At 46.8% G+C, this 17,504-nt stretch overlaps 1 protein-coding gene and 1 long non-coding RNA gene across 3 annotated transcripts; both read left to right on the top strand.

The window, feature by feature from the left end:
* Positions 1–390: 390 nt before the first annotated feature.
* LOC135383319 (uncharacterized) lies at positions 391–6,619 on the top strand. Of its 2 annotated transcripts, XR_010419807.1 has the most exons (5): positions 391–781; positions 5,487–5,540; positions 5,618–5,826; positions 6,185–6,401; positions 6,535–6,619. It is a non-coding gene; the product is annotated as an uncharacterized LOC135383319 (long non-coding RNA). The 2 variants fall into 2 exon arrangements; XR_010419806.1 differs by having other exon boundaries at positions 5,487–5,826.
* A 7,399-nt stretch (positions 6,620–14,018) lies between these two features.
* On the top strand, positions 14,019–16,653 carry LOC135384505 (uncharacterized protein K02A2.6-like). The gene is made up of 3 exons (XM_064613706.1): positions 14,019–15,035; positions 15,221–16,012; positions 16,450–16,653. The coding sequence occupies exons 1-3, from the start codon at positions 14,019–14,021 to the stop codon at positions 16,651–16,653; spliced, it is 2,013 nt and encodes a 670-aa protein (XP_064469776.1).
* Positions 16,654–17,504: the final 851 nt, after the last annotated feature.

Raw genomic sequence — 17,504 nt, 5'->3', positions numbered from 1 at the left:
CTTCGCGAATCGTTCGCGGTAAGATGATGGCACACATAATTCGGTAGACGTCCTCTTCGCAAAACGAGCAACAAGGCTCGCTTCTTGTCGTCACTGTGAATCTCGTTGGCTTCGCAGTAAAATTCGAACCTGTCACGCCACGCCGACCAGTTCATGCCAACTTTATAGGGACATACCTTGACCTGCATCTCGAGAGAGACTTGGCTCCGCGCTTCTACGCATGCGCCTCCTTGGGCAGCGCTGTGGCTCCACCCACCACCTGCTCTTTCTTCCTACGCCGGTCGGCAGAAGCAGACGAAGCTATGAAGCAGCGCGTGTGTGGTTCGTTTTCTTGTGGGATCTGTGTCTCCGTTCAACATGTTAAGAACGCGAAAAGAGACGGGGCTACAGACACGGACGTCGTTCAGGTAGCAGCTAAGTTTATTCGGACAGCACCACCGGGGAAAATCCGTTTCACGAAGGGGAGGCAGAGCTCAGACGGGGACAAGGTTACAGAACTTTGACTTACGTTGTCAGCAGCACGTACACAAATACTCGGGTTATTGAGTGTGCAACTGACAATGTTAGCCAACCGTAGGTCTCCAACCTTGTCCCAGTCTGAGCATTGTGTTGTCCCAGCCTTTGCGTGGTCTTTCCAGTCTACCGTGGTAGATAAATGCAGATACTAGTTGAACGATGTACGTGTTTGTCGTCTTGTGCCCTTTCGCGTTTTTTACATGTTGAGTATCACATATTGAACACGTTTCATCACGAAAGGGCTCTACGAATGATGATTTTGAAGGTAGGTTTTATATCACAATTAATCGGGATAAATAATCATGTAATGGACATGTCATACTGCAAAGACCACACATTGTCGATACTTAACAGAAACTTCTAGCGAGACTGTCTGATACAGATTATAATAAAACAAGGTCACAGTGGTGAATATTTACAAGAAACCAGGTATCAATGTCCAAGGCAGTGAGGAGACTGTTTGTAGGGATGGAGTTTATTCCGCACCATGCGTGTTGTACAAGCGAATATCGAACTGTCGCACGCGCATCCCGCGATGTCAGTGTGGCTGTCACGGAGCTCAATAAACCAGTATATAACACTCCCCCCTTTTAGTATAAACATGACACACTCCCCCTTTTAGTGTAAACAAGACACGCTTTCAGGCTTTAGTACAAAACAAAGTCTCTGAAACGGGTTGGAAGTTTAGATTGTCGATTTGTGCGAACTCTACCAGTGGGCTCGGCAATCCTGTCTGCAGTCTGTCTGTGGTGTTCCGCTGTCGGTTCGTTGGTGGTCGGAGAGACTGATGCAGCCGGCAGAGGGATGGTGTGTGCAGCTGTCATTTCCGCAGCGCTGCACTGCGTTGGTACATCCTCAAAGTCTCGTAAATGGTCAATATGTCTTCGGCGCACCTTGCCATCCTTTGTACGGAGAAGGTATGAGCGAGGTCCTACACGTCGGAGCACTACGGCTTGCACCCAATGGGGTTTGCCCTGAAAATTTCGCATTATCACTCGCTGGTTGACGGTGTATACCTTTGCGTCCTTTGGGGGCTGTTCATGGTCACCCGAGTTGTTGCTCGTTTGGTGAATAGCGTGGAGTGCTGTTTTCAGTTGACGGCCGAACATTAGTTCTGCTGGCGGTCTTCCCGTCGTGGTGTGCGGGGTGGTGTGCTGTCGAAACAGGAATCGAGCGAGAGGGCACACGATACTGCCCTTTGTGAGCTCCCTGAGCGCCAACGTCGTCTCCGCCACCATCCGTTCAGCTTGTCCATTTGTGGCAGGATGGAAGGGCGCTGAGGTGATGTGACGAATGCCATTCTTTTGACAGAAGACAGCCATTTCTCGCGAAGTGAACGCTGTACCGTTGTCCGTCACCAGTAGTCGTGGTATTCCAAAGGTAGCGAAAATGGGCCGCAAGGTCTCGATAAGCGCTGTTGTCGTTGTAGATGTCATTATCCGTACTTCCAACCATTTAGAAAAAGCGTCTATAACGATCAAGTATGTAGTCCCGTCCACAGGACCAGCAAAATCCATATGCACAGTGTCCCATGGAACGTGACTACGCTGCCAAACAGGTGAAGGAGCCGCCCGTGGCATTCTGGAGTTGAGCTGACACTGCGTACAGCTCCTGACTGTCCTTTCTATTTCGTGATCCATGCTGGGCCACCACATGTGACTACGTGCACATCTCTTCATTGCAGTCATACTCCTGTAACGACAGCTCCTGTTTCCTACTCCGATATGGTGAAAGTTCCGGGCTTGACCAGTCAATATCTTCCGCGGACTGCAAAACTGTGAGCAGTAGTTTCAGTTCCGGGTCCGTCTTCGTAAACTGACTTATCTGCGCAGCGGTCAGAGGTAGCGCTGTATGAGCCTCAATCATTAACACGTCACCGGGAGGTTCCAATTCATCACATGAACTTGGAAGAGGTAGACGGCTCAACGCATCCGCATTGGCATGTTTGACACCTGGTCGATACTGGAGGTCGTAGTCATACGCTCCGAGGGTAACGCACCAACGGATCATTCGGGGTGACAGAATAGGTGGCATCGGTTTTGACCGACCAAAAATACCCAAAAGACGCTTGTGGTCTGTAAAAATGACCACTTGACGGCCTGCGATGTAACGATGAAAGTGCGTTACTCCGAATACAATTGCCAGTCCCTCTTTATCAAGCTGTGAGTAGTTACGCTCACTAGCTCCCAATGTGCGTGACGCAAAGGCAATTGGAGCCTCGAGTCTCTTGACGTCTGGTTGTGCCAGCACAGCTCCAATCCCGTAGGGCGACGCATCACACGACAAATGAAGTGGTCGTTCTTCGTCGAAATGTGCAAGTACTGGCCTGCTTGCTATGCGGTCTTTCAAGGCACAGAACGCTTGCTCATGGTCGTGTTCCCATGTCCAATCGGCACCTTTGTCTAACAAGCGGTACAAAGGTTCTGCAATGGTCGCACGGTCCTTGATGAAAATATCATAGAATTATACTATTCCCAAAAAGGATTGCAATTCTGCTTTGCATGTTGGAGAAGTGGCCTTCTTTATAGCTGTTATCTTTTCAGCGGTCGGCTGTACACCCGATGCAGACACTTTGTAGCCAAGGAATTCAATTTCCTTCACCGCGAAAAGACGTTTGTCTTTTTTTGCCTTCAACCCGGCCTGTTGAAGTCTTGTCAATACCTCTCGTAAGCGTTGGAGGTGCTCCTTTGGATCCTTTCCGCATATGGGAATATCATCGAGATAAATATTAACTCCTGAAAGTCCAGCTAGCAGATTGTCCATGAATCGCTGGAACAAGGTTGGCGCTACGGACACTCCAAACGGAAGGCGACGTAATCTGTAAAGTCCTTTGATTGTGTTAATGCACAAAACATGCGATGATTCTTGGTCCAACAGAAGCTGTTGATATGCTTGAGCTAAGTCGATCTTGGAGAAAACGGAGCCACCTTTTAGGCTACTAAGTATCTCCGTTGCGGTTGGCAAAGGATACGCGCTCGTAGCCACTGAAACGTTTACTGTGCTACGGTAATCGCCACACAGGCGTAACGAACCGTCTTTCTTGCGCACCACGACTATTGGTGTTGCCCATGCTGAAGATTGTGTTGGCTCAATAATGCCTTGATCTTCAAGACGATCCAGTTCACGGATGACCGCATCTCGTAATGCAAAAGGCACAGGACGGGTCTTCAAGAAGTGAGGAACGTCATTTGAGTTTAGGTCAATATGCACTGGAGGTCCAATGTGTCCATTTAGAGTTGTATCAAAAACAGACGAAAACTCTTCCAGTAGCTGGGCCAATGACTCACACTTCATGTTATGGATTCCAGCCAGTTGTATGCCGAGAGGGCTAAACCAATCTCTTCCCAGTAGGCTTGTGCCTGAACCCTCTATTACTCTGACAAGGACCTTGGCGCGTTTATCCTTCAACCTTGCCTCCACCGTAGCCTTCCCAAGAACGCTTAGTTTGTGACCTGACCAAGTTCGGAGGTGCAAGTCGTCCTGCACAAGTATGGGCTGACTTTGACCTGCAGGCCAGAGCTTATTAAATGTCTTCTCACTTATGATGGAGAACGTAGCGCCCGAATCCACTTCCATGCGTAGTGGTTGATCATTCAGGTGAGCGGTAACCGCAAACGTAGGTGTGCTCGATTTCCCACGCATATTGTACAATGTATACAATGTTTCGGAATTGTCGTCTTCTGACAGATCATGAGTGTCCTGTAGCGCTACTTGCTTGGCCTGTCCGCCTTTCTTTGTACGTTTCTTCTTCGAGAAACAAACTCGTTCCATATGACCTTTTTTGTGGCAAAAATTGCACACAATAGAGTCCGGAAAAGTGCAGTCTGGCATGCGATGCTCACCTCCGCATCTGTAACAAGCTATCTTCTTATTCTTTGCTTTCTCTGTCTTGGACAACGTTGTCGCTGACGTCTTGTGCACCTTAGTGTCTAGACATTCTCGTCGAAGCTGCGTCTGCTCACGCAGTGCCGTTTCTGCCGTTAATGCGATTTGCAGTGCCTGTTGAAAAGTAATGCCTCCTCTCTCTGCCAAGAGTCGTTGTTGTAAATGGGAATCAGCCACCTATCGCGTAGCCTATCGCGTAGCATGATGTCCAGTGGCAACACAGTGGAAGTCGTTGTACCGGAAGTTGATGTTGCACCTGTCGTATATGTCTGCTCTCCGGCTTCCAAAGCTGCAGACTCGGGGGTTGGTGCTGGAGAAGTACCAAAATTGCAGTCTTTGGCCAGCGCGCGCAACGCTGCCACGTAATCTGCAATCGATTCCGTGGACCACTGGTCGCGCTTGTAGAAAATGCATCTTGCAAGTAGCTCTGAAGGTCTCGGGTTGTAGTGCTCAGTAAGAACTTTGACTATGTCAGCGTAGGACACCTCAGAAGGACGTCGTGGAACCAGGAGCGACCTCAACGTGTCGTAGACCTCTTCACCACATAAGCTTAGCAGAGATGCTCGGCGTTTACCGGAATCCGTGATTTCGTTGGCCTCGAAGTAAAATTCGAGGCGTTCCACCCATGATGACCAGTTGCCTCCGGGAACGAACTGCGACACGCGTCCAACAGACATGGTGATGCCAGACGACTTCTGGTTGAATAGCACGAAGGTTCCTAACGCTCGCGCCAGTATCAATGTCCAAGGCAGTGAGGAGACTGTTTGTAGGGAGTTTATTCCGCACCATGCGTGTTGTACAAGCGAATATCGAACTGTCGCACGCGCATCCCGCGATGCCAGTGTGGCTGTCCCGGAGCTCAATAAACCAGTATATAACACCAGGCCTCAACATGCAGTAAGGGTGAAGGCTCATGCAAAACATATGTTCCTCTCGTGATGACCAGTTACTTATTGTACGTGTGGTCAAACCCACTGTGGTGAACTTCTGCCTTGTGGAACAGAACTGATGTCATATCATCTTTCTCCTTGTGTGTAGGCTTTGTCATGTGTGTCGTTGATGCTTTCGCGCCTTTCTTCCTACAGCTCATAAACCGTGGCTGGGGCACTACTTTCTTGTTAGGAGCTTCTCGTGGCAGGGTAACTGTATAACCAGATCTGGCCGAGGCCACAGCCTGAATCAGGGTGTCTAGTGTGGACGCTATCTTGTCATCTAGTGCTGGGTCTATCACAGTGGACAGAAGCTGCTGATGCAACGCTGCGGCTCGTGAAACACTTTTCCTCTCGTGTGTTGCCACCCTTCCCCTGTATGGCATCTATGGTAACCAATGGCTCCATCACGTCTTCAGTGCTGTCCGCCTGCAATGAGGAAAACAATGCAACTGTTACTGCAAGCATGGAATCAGAAGCCCCTGATGTAGCACAGGTAATGGCGAGCGTGTAACAGGAACACAAGTGCTAGCCAGTTCTGTTCCATGACTTTGTTGGCTCGTAATGATATCATAGAAAAGTAACTGCAGAAAGTACCGTACTCTCTTGTCTGTGTGTTTTTCTGTGGGATGTCTACTCGAGCCTTTCTAGCCCTAAATTACGAATTTCTAAATTACAATATATTTTTGAAAGTAGTTGGAACGATTATGCAAATACGATTATGAAAGTACCATACCTGTCGGTTTGGCTGCAGTGGAACTGCTTCGGTGTTGCTACTTTTCTTCTGTGCAGCTGCAATTGCATGAATATGTTTGCAAAAGTTCAGTCGCACAATGTGATCTGGGCACGTGCAGGTGAAATGATGGATGCAGGCAGTGCAGTTTGGACACCTGAAGCTGCAGGGTTCTCGTGTACAAGGACTGTCTGGCAGCTGTGTCACAGTGTAAGACACCCCTTCACAAGTCTGGGATTTGATGGACCACTGGTGTGTGTCAACAGTGCTGATGTGCTCCGGTAGGATCGTAGACCCAGCCTCATGCCGCTTTACAATTTCCCGGGCTTGTGCTGCAGGTACGTGCTTGGAGAATTTGATTAGCCGATCGAAGAGCTTGTTTTTTGTCAGTCTTAGAAGAGCTGATATCAGGCGGTCAACTCTTTTGTTCTGCTTTCCTTGGAGGTAACAGTATTTCAATACCCTGTGTAGGGCCTCAAGCCTCATGTTCGTGTTGATCCCAGCTCCTGCACGATAACAGGCTGCCCAAACATTTGCTCTGCCAGCATAGTATCGCAAGAAGTAATTTAGGAAGGCTTTCATGCACTCCTCTGCCCTGCACTCTTGAATAAAGGCTTCCAAGAGTTCTTTGAATTTCTCTTCGTTCGGCTCATCCATTAGTGTCCTCGAGGCCTGCAATTTGTCCAGGGGACAAAAAGCAATAAGTACGGTTCCACATTTTCAGCTTTATCAGAAAAACACTAAACGATAATTTTTTCATCCTTCGGTATTGACTATAAGCACTTATACAAAAGAACTTTAAATGAATTATTAGGGGGATAAATCGCTGTACACGTTAAATTTAACGAAACAAGTTGATGCCCGCGTCGACATTTCAGTACATTGTAAGGGGTGCTCCCAGGTCAGCAGTTTTGGCTCATATGAGGCACGCGTAAGACACAACCTCGTTATTGTAAGACATTGTAAGACGTTATGTAAGACACAACCTCGTGCCATTGTAGTTGCCCCACCTGTGACCATAGGAATGTCACTTCTGGTGAAGTCCACCCTTAGTTATCCATCATGTTTCCACATTCAGGTTTATATTGCTGATGACTGCAGGGTAGGCCTTGTGCAGACCAGAAAAATCACCATAAATTGCCCAACTTCATGAAGATAAACATTCAGCAAGGATCACGTGGAACCCTTTCTAAAATAACCAAAAGTGCGCACACAATTTCACAATCACTGTCACAACTTCAAACACAAGAGTTTCAATTCAAATATGTTTTGCAGAATTATTTGCTCAATACTTAAATGTCATTTACATTTCCTCTTTTCATATCGCATGCTGCATAGCTTTAATGCATTATTCTTCCTTGCACCTTTCTCTTCCTCTTTCACTTTGCCTGTCTCATTTTCCACAAAACAGGACTAAACATTGTAGCTCGACATGAAGGATGTCCCGAAAGCCCCACAAAGTACAAGAGAACTCATTTGTATGCTTGAAGTGTTTTGTACATGCTTGCAAGAACGCAAGCACTCGTAACGCAAGGTAGAAGGACTAGGGCGCAGGCAAGCTGGTACGTATTAGAAAACAAGTAGAACCTGAGACAGGGAAATAAGGGATAGATACGACACGTTCTCAAACACAGCAACCTATTTAATGAACAAGGAAGCCTAGGTTCCCAACAACCTTCTGATGAGTGCTGAGGGGGAAACAGAGTGTTAGTATACTAACACAATTCCCCCTGGAGCTAATCTCTTTATACTCCACAAAAAGACGGGTCTACCTCTTTTCGAGAACGGATGTGCGGTCGAAAAGAGGCTGGCAGTTGTTGCACAGTTTTAAGTGGGCGACAAGCTTAGAATTGCCAGAAAGACACAACGTTTCTTTCAATTTCAGAGAGAACGGAAGCAACAGCCGAGCCTATGCAAACACCTCCAGCCTGTACAAAAAGAGCATTATTAAAAATTATGTTTGTGGAGTCAACGTACAGTTGGAGAACATGAAGAAATTTGGTGAGGGACAAACAGGGTGGAAGACTGGAACCGAATCAGTTCAGTTTCGATTATATTTATTATTGTTATTATTTAGAAATACTACTGGCCACCCGTTGGAGGTCCAAGTAGGAGTGTACAAAATATAGAGAAATTACAAACAGCAGCATTATACAGAGGTACAACTTCAACATACATCTCATGCATACAAATTTGGATACATCTTGAAATACAAATACAAGTACAACATACATTTCATGTATTACCAAGTAAGGTTGTGTTAGTGACCTTGTTAACGAAGCTATTGCAGGTGGGAGATAGTACAACTTCTTCTGGAAGGCTATTCCACTCTTGGACAGTGCGAAAGATAAAAAAATACTTGTAAAAATCATTTTTGGCTGGAATACATCTAAACTGGCGATCATTCGTAAATTGGGTACATCTTACAGTAATCGGCGTGACGCAATCTTCAAGCATTGTCTTTAATATTCTTAACACGTTGTACAATTACCGTACATTAAGTGAGTAGTATAAATCCTTAATATCAAGGGAAATCACCTCACACTGAAAGCCATGGAAACCATTTAATAGATGAATCAATTCATCAGAGACAAACTGCTAGGAAGGACAATCGAAGACAAAGCATATTTCACAAAACAGGACACTTGCTTTTGCCACGTTCCGATCTCACTAACAGTAACACGGAAGGGCCTATGCACTTTGTGGTCTCTTAGAGCACACTTTACAGCAACAGAAGATTATTTACAATCTCTTATTTCTTTTGTAGGGGCTTTCCAAATCGCTGAAAATGTTGATAAGTGTGGATGCTATGTTTTATGGCGTTTAAATCTGTTGTGAATGGCTCGAACAACCTGGTTAGAGCTTTGTCGGCCTTAGCGGCAAAGGAATTGCCTGACATCACCGCAAACCGCCCAGATTTATCGCATGACGCTAAAACCAAGTTCTTGGTCTTGAACGTCTTCTTGACCAAGGTAAGGTCCTATCAGAGGGCTGTTGGGAACCTAGGCTTTCTTGTTCATGAAATAGGTTGCTGTGTTTGAGAACGTGTTGTCTGTTCCTTATTTCCCTGCCTCGGGTTCTACTTGTTGTCATAATGGGTCCTTACCTTGTATGTGAATTCCTGTGCCTGCTTGCCCTTTAAGTGCTTCCTGATGTTCTCTCTCCAGTTTTTGTCTATGTGCCAAGTACAAAGGAGTTGTCGCTCTGCACTTCCCATCGTGTCTTTCTATGCATTGTAAAATGCTGGTGCATCATCACTCATAAATGCTTTGACATGCAGGTTTCCTGTCTGTTCCCTTACTGCACAAAAAGTGCAGTAAGGGAACATGCCACATGCCATGGGTACTGCCACATAGTCCGTACGGGTGGTAATACAGAAAGCGCAGGGGAAACCACAGCCGAACTCATCAACGCAGAGCAGTGTTACAAGTTCGAAGTCGAAACCTGGAAGGATGCTGCAAGCATATGGTAAGAACCTGCACATGCTGTATGCTGAGCTGTTGATTTGTGAGCCTTGTTGTGTATAAGGGACAACGCGCTAAATGCTGCTTTTAGTACACTGTAACTGACGTGTGCGTGCCATAATAAAGAAATTTCTTCAGGCTAAAAGATCATGTACAAGCTAACATACATTTTTGTTCAAGCTAGCTTGAAGTCAAGTTGAAGATTCAATGTTTAACCGTTGTCAGTAGAAGAGCTAGGGTGCAGGAAACCTGGTACATGGTGACAGAAAGTACCCAAGACAAGGACGGAAGAAACCGGGTTGTTTCCATCCTTCCCTCCTTGTCTCAGGCTCTTAACCCCCAATTTGCTGCAAATCCTAATCTGAAAAGTCAGAGCCTACATAGACAGCAGTACAAACATATATGTGTGTTGCCTTCTAAAAGATGCCACCTGCCTTGTCGCAAAATGCCTAACCCATGACAAGAAGCCTTAGTCCTGGTTTCACCAATGCCAGTTCACCACTAAACCGGATCTACAAATTGGGAATAAGGTTAAGGTGGGAATAATTGGCAGTACTGACTTGTACTATGGGAACTGAAACTGTTGCTAACCAATGTTTCTGAATAGATCTCTAGCCCTGAGCTTGAAGGTCCCTTGCTCTCAGTTTAAAGTTAGTAATCAGTGTCATGAAACCAGGAGTAAGCATATGCACATCAGGAAGTCAGAAAGGAAAAGTGAAAGGCCCAAAAACCTTGTATGAAGGTATAACAGCATGTCATTACCTGTAGTGCCATGGGTGCCATCAATGCATATCCTGTCTGTGCCAAGGGCCGTGAGGAGCTGACATTGTGGTGGCGTCATGATGACAAGAAGAAAGTCTCTCTCATCTAGTAGGTCACCCTGCGTGCGATTTAAGACTGCTGGGTCGTCCTGCTCATTTTGTTGTTTGAAAAAGGGGACCGGGTTGTGATGCTCCGCCTTCATTTTTGCAACCCATAAGGCCACACTTACGTAGTCATTTTCATGTAATTTTTCATTATACGTAATTTTAAAATCTCTCATAATGTTGTGGAGGTCCTGTCGTGTTGTCAGATGTATCCTCTGTAGGCTTCCGTCCAAATTACTTCGTATGCTGTCCAGAACAGCATCCAGGGTCACCCCTTCTTGCAGTTTTTCTAGAAACAAGACATGTATGCTTCATGTGTGCAATGGAAACTGAAAGCATCTAGTTCTATGTTTTCCTTACGACATTGAAGTGATAGCTTAAAAGTGTAATCATGTCTTGCTATTGTATATCTGACCACGATTTCTACCAGTACACTGTGTCACGGAATTAACTGGCAGCAGAACTTGTTTGTAGTGAAATGAGTTGAACAAATAAAACCCCTCACAGTATCAGTACCTTCGCAACATAAACTACTGCTCAACTGTGTTTTAGAAAGATGACCTCACACTACATGTGGGTTCACCACGAGGCTGTACTGAACTCACAAATGATGCATGCCATGCACAAAGGGAAGCCTTGTGTGCAACATGACACTACACTACTTTGGTGTAAAAAAGGGGCATTTTTGAGTAACATATTGCATTTCATTTGCAACAAAGGTAGGAAATACTGATAGAACTGTTTACTTGCTTACAGTTAGGGTTCCAATTAAGATATCAAATTCATTCAAAGAAAATTAACAACAAGCAAATGTATGCCAGTAATATGTTAACCAGTCCTAACTTATGAAAAAGGCACTGCTTTGAGGGCCTGCACTGTTTTCAAACTCACCAAGGCATCGTGCCCCATTGATTAGGTGACTAACACTAAAACTTCTGCAATGGACTGCATGTAATGCAACAAATACATACATCCAGGCTGACATGTCGGACAGCGCACTTTGAGATCAAAGGGCCATACTTTAATGTAAATAGTTGCTTTATTTCCGTGCACCCGGTGAGTACAGAAACACAGACACAATCTCTGCCCTTCTGCCATACGTAAATGTTGTCCACAGTGTGTTCTAGCCTCAGAACAACTAATTTCCATCATCTAGCTGTGAATGCATGCATGCACATAATGAGTTTATTTCATAACTTAAAAAAAGATGAGGTAGCTCTCTTCAAGGATTCTCAGGTAACTCGCAATTTGTTGCTTTTCTAAATGTTGCCCAATATTTTGTGTGTGATATTCAAGTGGAAAGCTTTCTCTATATATGTGTATGACAGCTCAAAAAGGAAGCATGTATCAAGAAGTGCTGTGACATCAATTGCACGCTGATACCTGCAATGGTAGCTTTTTCGGACGTAGAGAGAGTGGTGTGACATAGTTGAAAATCATGCCCTAGGTGTGAGCTCTGGTATTTGACCTCACTAGTGGGCCATCCTTTGAGACTTTCATATGTGCAAGACATGTTCCACCGCTTTTCACGCTACCCTGTGATTTGAGCTGTCTTGCTCCGGTTCCTGCAGAAGGAAGATAAATGGTTTTAAGCTAACCTTACAAGTAAGCCTATACAACTACTTTCACTTTGCGTCAGTCATACCCTTTGGAATCTATGTGCCTGATCGATGGCACCTAAGGTACCACTTCTGGATGCCATCAGCAGCTGTCCTTGAGCCCGTAGACGCCGAAAATCTGGAGTATGTAGTCTTCTCCATTTCTTCTTTCCACTCTCTAAACTCTGTTCAAATATTTCTGAGTGTTACTGTTATGCTGGGCCGGGAGTATAAAGCAGTGATTTTCCCAGAAATTTGCTGCTGTGGGGTGCCGAGCTTTCAGGGGGGAAGGGGGGGTATGCTTGGTGAAGGTCCCACGTAAGTAATTTTTCTTAGACATGGAAAGAATTGTGGCACAATGGTGACATCTCTGCACAACTTTCCCGTTTTGTATGTACATGTTATTACATTAGTTCACAGTAAATTAGAATACAGAGTCATTATGAACAGCATTTCCACATTAAGATGCATAATCACACGACTGACAAAGAAAAAGACTAGCACCTTGTCTCACGAAGCTCAATGAATACCTAGCACACAGATTGGACAAATGCATGGTACGATCATTTGTATGACTGTGGCCCTACAGCCCAAGTTTGACAGTACAGGATGTAATTTGCAGCGCTGGACTCTCTACCAGAACGTGTTGGTGGCTGGGTGGGGTCACGTGTGAAATTTCAGGAGGGGTGTTGCAAAAATGCAAGGAGGGTGTAAGGAAATCCCTGGTATGAAGCAAGTTGTTGAACTACTTAAGGCAGTGTCTTGACTGAAATAAGCTTTGAGATATGCTAGCTTTTCACAACAAGCTGCATGCCATCTAGTAACCAGGACACTGACTGTAAAAAAATGTCTGAGTTTTCTTCTTTTTTGTTGTACTAAAATGCCTGAGATTTCTTCTTTACTTTTGTCCATTGCAAGGAGCCCTCCAGATGTTTATCATCATCTTGTCATTTTTAAAGTGGGGGACATTGCCTCAGTAGCTGAAATAATCCATCGTTACAGCACCCGCTTCTGCCTCTTGATACTTACTTTCCATCGATGGAAACTCCCGCATTTCATATTTTGCAGGGAAGCCGTGAGTAGTTTCATGCTGTGCCACCAAGTCTTCAAGATGTCGATGGTTGGTGAAGCAGTGACAGCAGGCGAAGTTACCCTTGTCGTTAAACTTTACTCCGTGAACGTTTAAGACGTGACGATTGAGGTTGAAGGTAGTGCTGCAACGGCGATCGCAATAAGGGCAGTCAGTCGCCTTCCCCATTTTGAAGGAGAAGAAACATGAACCCGAAGTTCGCGCGCTTTTGGAGAGTCGCAAGAAGCGAAGCGAAACCGCGCGCGGGTGTAGACGGGGGGGAGGGGGGGGAGAGCGCTGGTGGGTGGGTGGAGCCACAGCGCTGCCCACGGAGGCGCATGCGTAGAAGCGCGGAGTCAAGTCTCTCTCGAGATGCAGGTCAAGGTATGTCCCTATAAAGTTGGCATGAACTGGTCGGCGTGGCGTGACAGGTTCGAATTTTACTGCGAAGCGAACGGGATTCACAGTGACGACAAGAATCGAGCCTTGTTGCTCGTTTTGCGAAGAGGACGTCTACCGAATTATGTGTGGCATCATCTTACCGCGAACGATTCGGGAAGTTCCCTACACCGAAATGGTCAAACTTCTCAACGCACGCTTCGAATCTAAGCCCTCAGAATTAGTGGGACGCTCGCATTTCTACCGGAGGGATCAGCAACCTGGTGAATCTATCGACGACTATGTGTCTGCGTTGAGGATATTTGCTAAAGAGCGTAATTTTGGTGAGCCACCGTCATCCGTCGTCATTCGTGAGGCCGTCGCGCCTACCGCCACATCCACTGAGTCAGACGCCTCCGCCGCTCCGGTTACACCAGCAGCTTCAGGTTCGTCCGCAGCAATAACTGTTCCGTCAACGTGTTTAGCACTATATGTGATGCTGCGAGACAGGCTCGTCTGAGTGACACACATTTGCAGCAACGATTGCAAAGTGAGCAGAACGTAACGTTCAAAAACGCCTATGCTATGGCTAAGGCAGCGGAGGCGGCCAATCAAGCTGGAAGGTATTAATCAGATGAAGCCTCCACTAAGCAAGTTGGAGACCATAATGAGTGATCATGCATCGGTCTTCGCGGACTCTGGAGAAGGGCACAAGGGACCCCCCGTTGGAATAGCGTTACGGTACGATGCGGTGCCACAGTTTCGAAATGCTCGCCCAGTACCTTTTGCATTGCGAAGAGCAGTGGAGCATGAGCTCAAGTACTGGGAAAGTCATGGCTTCATATCACCAGTGCAGCATTCAGACTGGGCAACACCGGTTGTCATCGTCCGTAAGAAAGACGGTGGCATTAGGTTGTGCGGAGACTATAAAACGACCGTCAATGCTGTGTCTAAGAAGGCATCGCTTCCTTTGCCCTCTGCAAGTGAAATCCTGGCTAACTTGCAGGGAGGAACAGTTTTTTCAACCCTGGATCTCGCACAAGCCTATCAGCAGCTCCGCGTAACTCCGGAAACGGCCCAGATTTTGACTATCAACACGTTGAAAGGACTGTATGCTGTACATCGACTTCCTTTTGGCGTGTCCGCAGCGCCGGCAATTTTTCAAAGGTACATGGAGACTGTTCTTGCCGGAATTCCTGGAACCAGTGTGTATCTTGATGACGTGATCATTACTAGAAACACCCGAGTGGAACACGATTTGAGACTCAAGGAAGTTCTTGAACGACTGAAAACGGCTAATCTGCGGCTAAAAAAATCCAAGTGTCGGTTCGCTGTTGATGAAGTCTGTTACCAACGGCATCGAATCAATGTTGAAGGTGTCCACACGACACAGGAGGAAGTTCAGGTTCTCCTAGACGCACCAGAACCAACGTCGAAAACGGAGCTTCAGTCGTTTCTTGGGTTACTGACTTTCTACGACAAGTTTTTACCGAACATGGCTTCGGTAGCCATTGACCTTTACGAGCTCCTCGCGAAAGACAAAGTTTGGAAGTGGGAGATAAAGCACAGAGAAGCCTATGCAAGGCTGAAGAATCTAGTGAGCTCGTGTACGGTTTTGGCTCACTATGAAGAAACAAAGCCGCTATTTATCTCTTGTGATGCATCTCCTTATGGGTTAGGTGCGGTACTTTGGCAATAAGGCTCGGAAGGGAGAGAGGCGCCTTTGGCTTTCGCCTCACGGACACTCGGAACTGCGGAAAAAACTACTCCTAACTGGATAAGGAAGGGCTGGCTGTGGTGTTCGCCGTTGCCAAGTTCCACCAGTACGTTGCAGGTCGTCATGTTACGATATTGACGGACCACAAGCCCTTGCTTGGTATCCTTGGAAGCCATAAGCCGATTCCTCAAGTCCTCTCCCCGCGCATGACTAGATGGTGTTTACGGTTGGCAGCTTATGACTACGACTTGGTGTATCGCAAGGGACCGGAAAACCAGAATGCTGACTGCATGAGTCGGCTGCCGCTTCAAGGTAGAACAGATGAGCCCTATCCACTGGCAGACGTACTTCTCTTGGAAGGGTTTCAGAACCCCCCTCTTACGATGGAAGAGCTACGCCAAGGTACACAAGAGGATGCCATCCTGTCAGTGGTATTCAAAGCTGTGCAGTCAGGCGACTTCAGCCGAATTCAAGGTGACAAGTTCAAGCCGTTTGCTCGACTTGCGTCGGAACTATCTATACATGAACATTGTCTGGTCAGGGGAACTAGGGTGGTAGTACCTCCTGTTGCACGGCAGAAGGCGTTAGAGTTGATCCACGCTGGTCACCGAGGGATGGTTGCCGCTAAAGCATGTGCGAGGAGTTACATGTGGTGGCCGAGAATTGACTCCGACATTGAGAACAGAGTGCGTGACTGCAATATCTGCAAAGAGAGCCGTCGCCTACCCCCCAGGATTCCTTCATCGCCTTTTGAACGTGCTTCACGTCCATGGCAAGTGATCCACTTGGACTGTGCAGGCCCATGTGAAGGGCACATGTTGCTGGTCATCGTGGGCGCCTATACCAAGTGGCTGGAAGTAAGAAATGTGCGCGTTCCGACATCGAGAAACGTCATACAGGAGCTACGATGGTTGTTTTCTACATTCGGTATACGAAAAGGTTGTTTCAGATAATGGAACCCCCTTTATATCCGCTGAAATTAAGGACTTTTATCGCCGAAATGGTGTCACTTCTGTAACTAGTGCCCCCTATCACCCCTCAACGAACGGGCAAGCTGAAAGGATGGTTGCGGAGGTGAAGACAGGCCTCAAAAAAGGAACAGAAGGTTCCATGGAGTGTAGGCTACTATAAATTCATCAACAGGTAAGACACCCACGTCTCTGATGTTCGATCGAGAACCTGCCTCCGCACTCCATCTCATGAAACCTAAAAGAATGCTGAGCTTCAACGACCAAGCTATTCCTAAGTACAGAAGATATAGCCCGCATGAGCATGTTGTCATACGCAACTTCAGTGGGGCTCCAGACTGGATTCCCAGAACTTTATTGAAACGACTCGGACCACGTTCATGGCTAATCGACATGGATTCTGGGAAACAACGCAGACACTTGGACCATATCCGTCGTTGCGTGCCAAGTTCGGTGACATCTCCGTACAATCCGTTAGAACGTGTGCTGCCCCATACAACTTGGAGTTCACCTCGAGTGCCCACCCCTGACCAGGAAGATGTGCAATAGGATGAACGACCGGTTCCACCCGCTCAGAGTGTCCACTCCGATTCGCAAGTGACTTATTTGGATCCAAGCCGGTTTGTCCGAGAACGTCGTCGACCCCTCTGGCAGAAGGACTATGTTATTGGCTAAGTGTGGGGGAATGTGTGATGTATTAACTCATTTCGGTTTCGTTTTTGCAAAAAACTCCGCTAGGGGTCCCGAGGTGGGGTCTTCGGTGTGTTGTGTGTGCGTCATGATGGCGGCCGTGGCCGCATGGAAATAAAGCCATAAAATCCCTTCGCATCACTCTTCTACGTCACCACTCAGGGCTATCTGAGACGAAACACGACATCTAGGAGACCAGTTGGTGCCTGGTGCTGGTGCAAATGGTTTGGTTACCTGGAACCCATTGTATCGACCTGGGAAGCCGGTTGGTGCAAACTGGTCCAAATGGTTCGGTTGGCTAGAACCCATTGTATTGAGCTGGGAGGCCAGTGGGCACCAACTGGTCCAGACGATTCGGTTGGCTAGAACCCATTGGATCGAGCTGGCAAGTGATGCAGAACTATCGATAGTACTATCGAACGATTGATAGTGAGAAACTATCGATAGTGAGAGAACTATCAATAGTCGACCATCGATAGTATGTTATCAAAGGTCACTATCGTGAAGGTATCAAGGCGACTTTCGACTACAACAAGCCTATGAAGAGTAATTTTGACAGACGACGAAGAACCTCAACGAACAGTCCCACCCACTCAGCAACTCAGCTCTCATGGAACAGCGCCATTGTAAACTGCGCGTCGCAGCCCATTAAAGCCATCAACCGTGAGCGCTAGTGCGATCAGTTGCCATC

The sequence above is a fragment of the Ornithodoros turicata genome, chromosome 2, assembly GCF_037126465.1.
Source record: "Ornithodoros turicata isolate Travis chromosome 2, ASM3712646v1, whole genome shotgun sequence".
NCBI lineage: Eukaryota > Metazoa > Arthropoda > Arachnida > Ixodida > Argasidae > Ornithodoros > Ornithodoros turicata.
The sequence above is the reverse complement of the archived record's forward strand: the minus strand, read 5'-3'. Positions and strand labels throughout refer to the sequence as shown.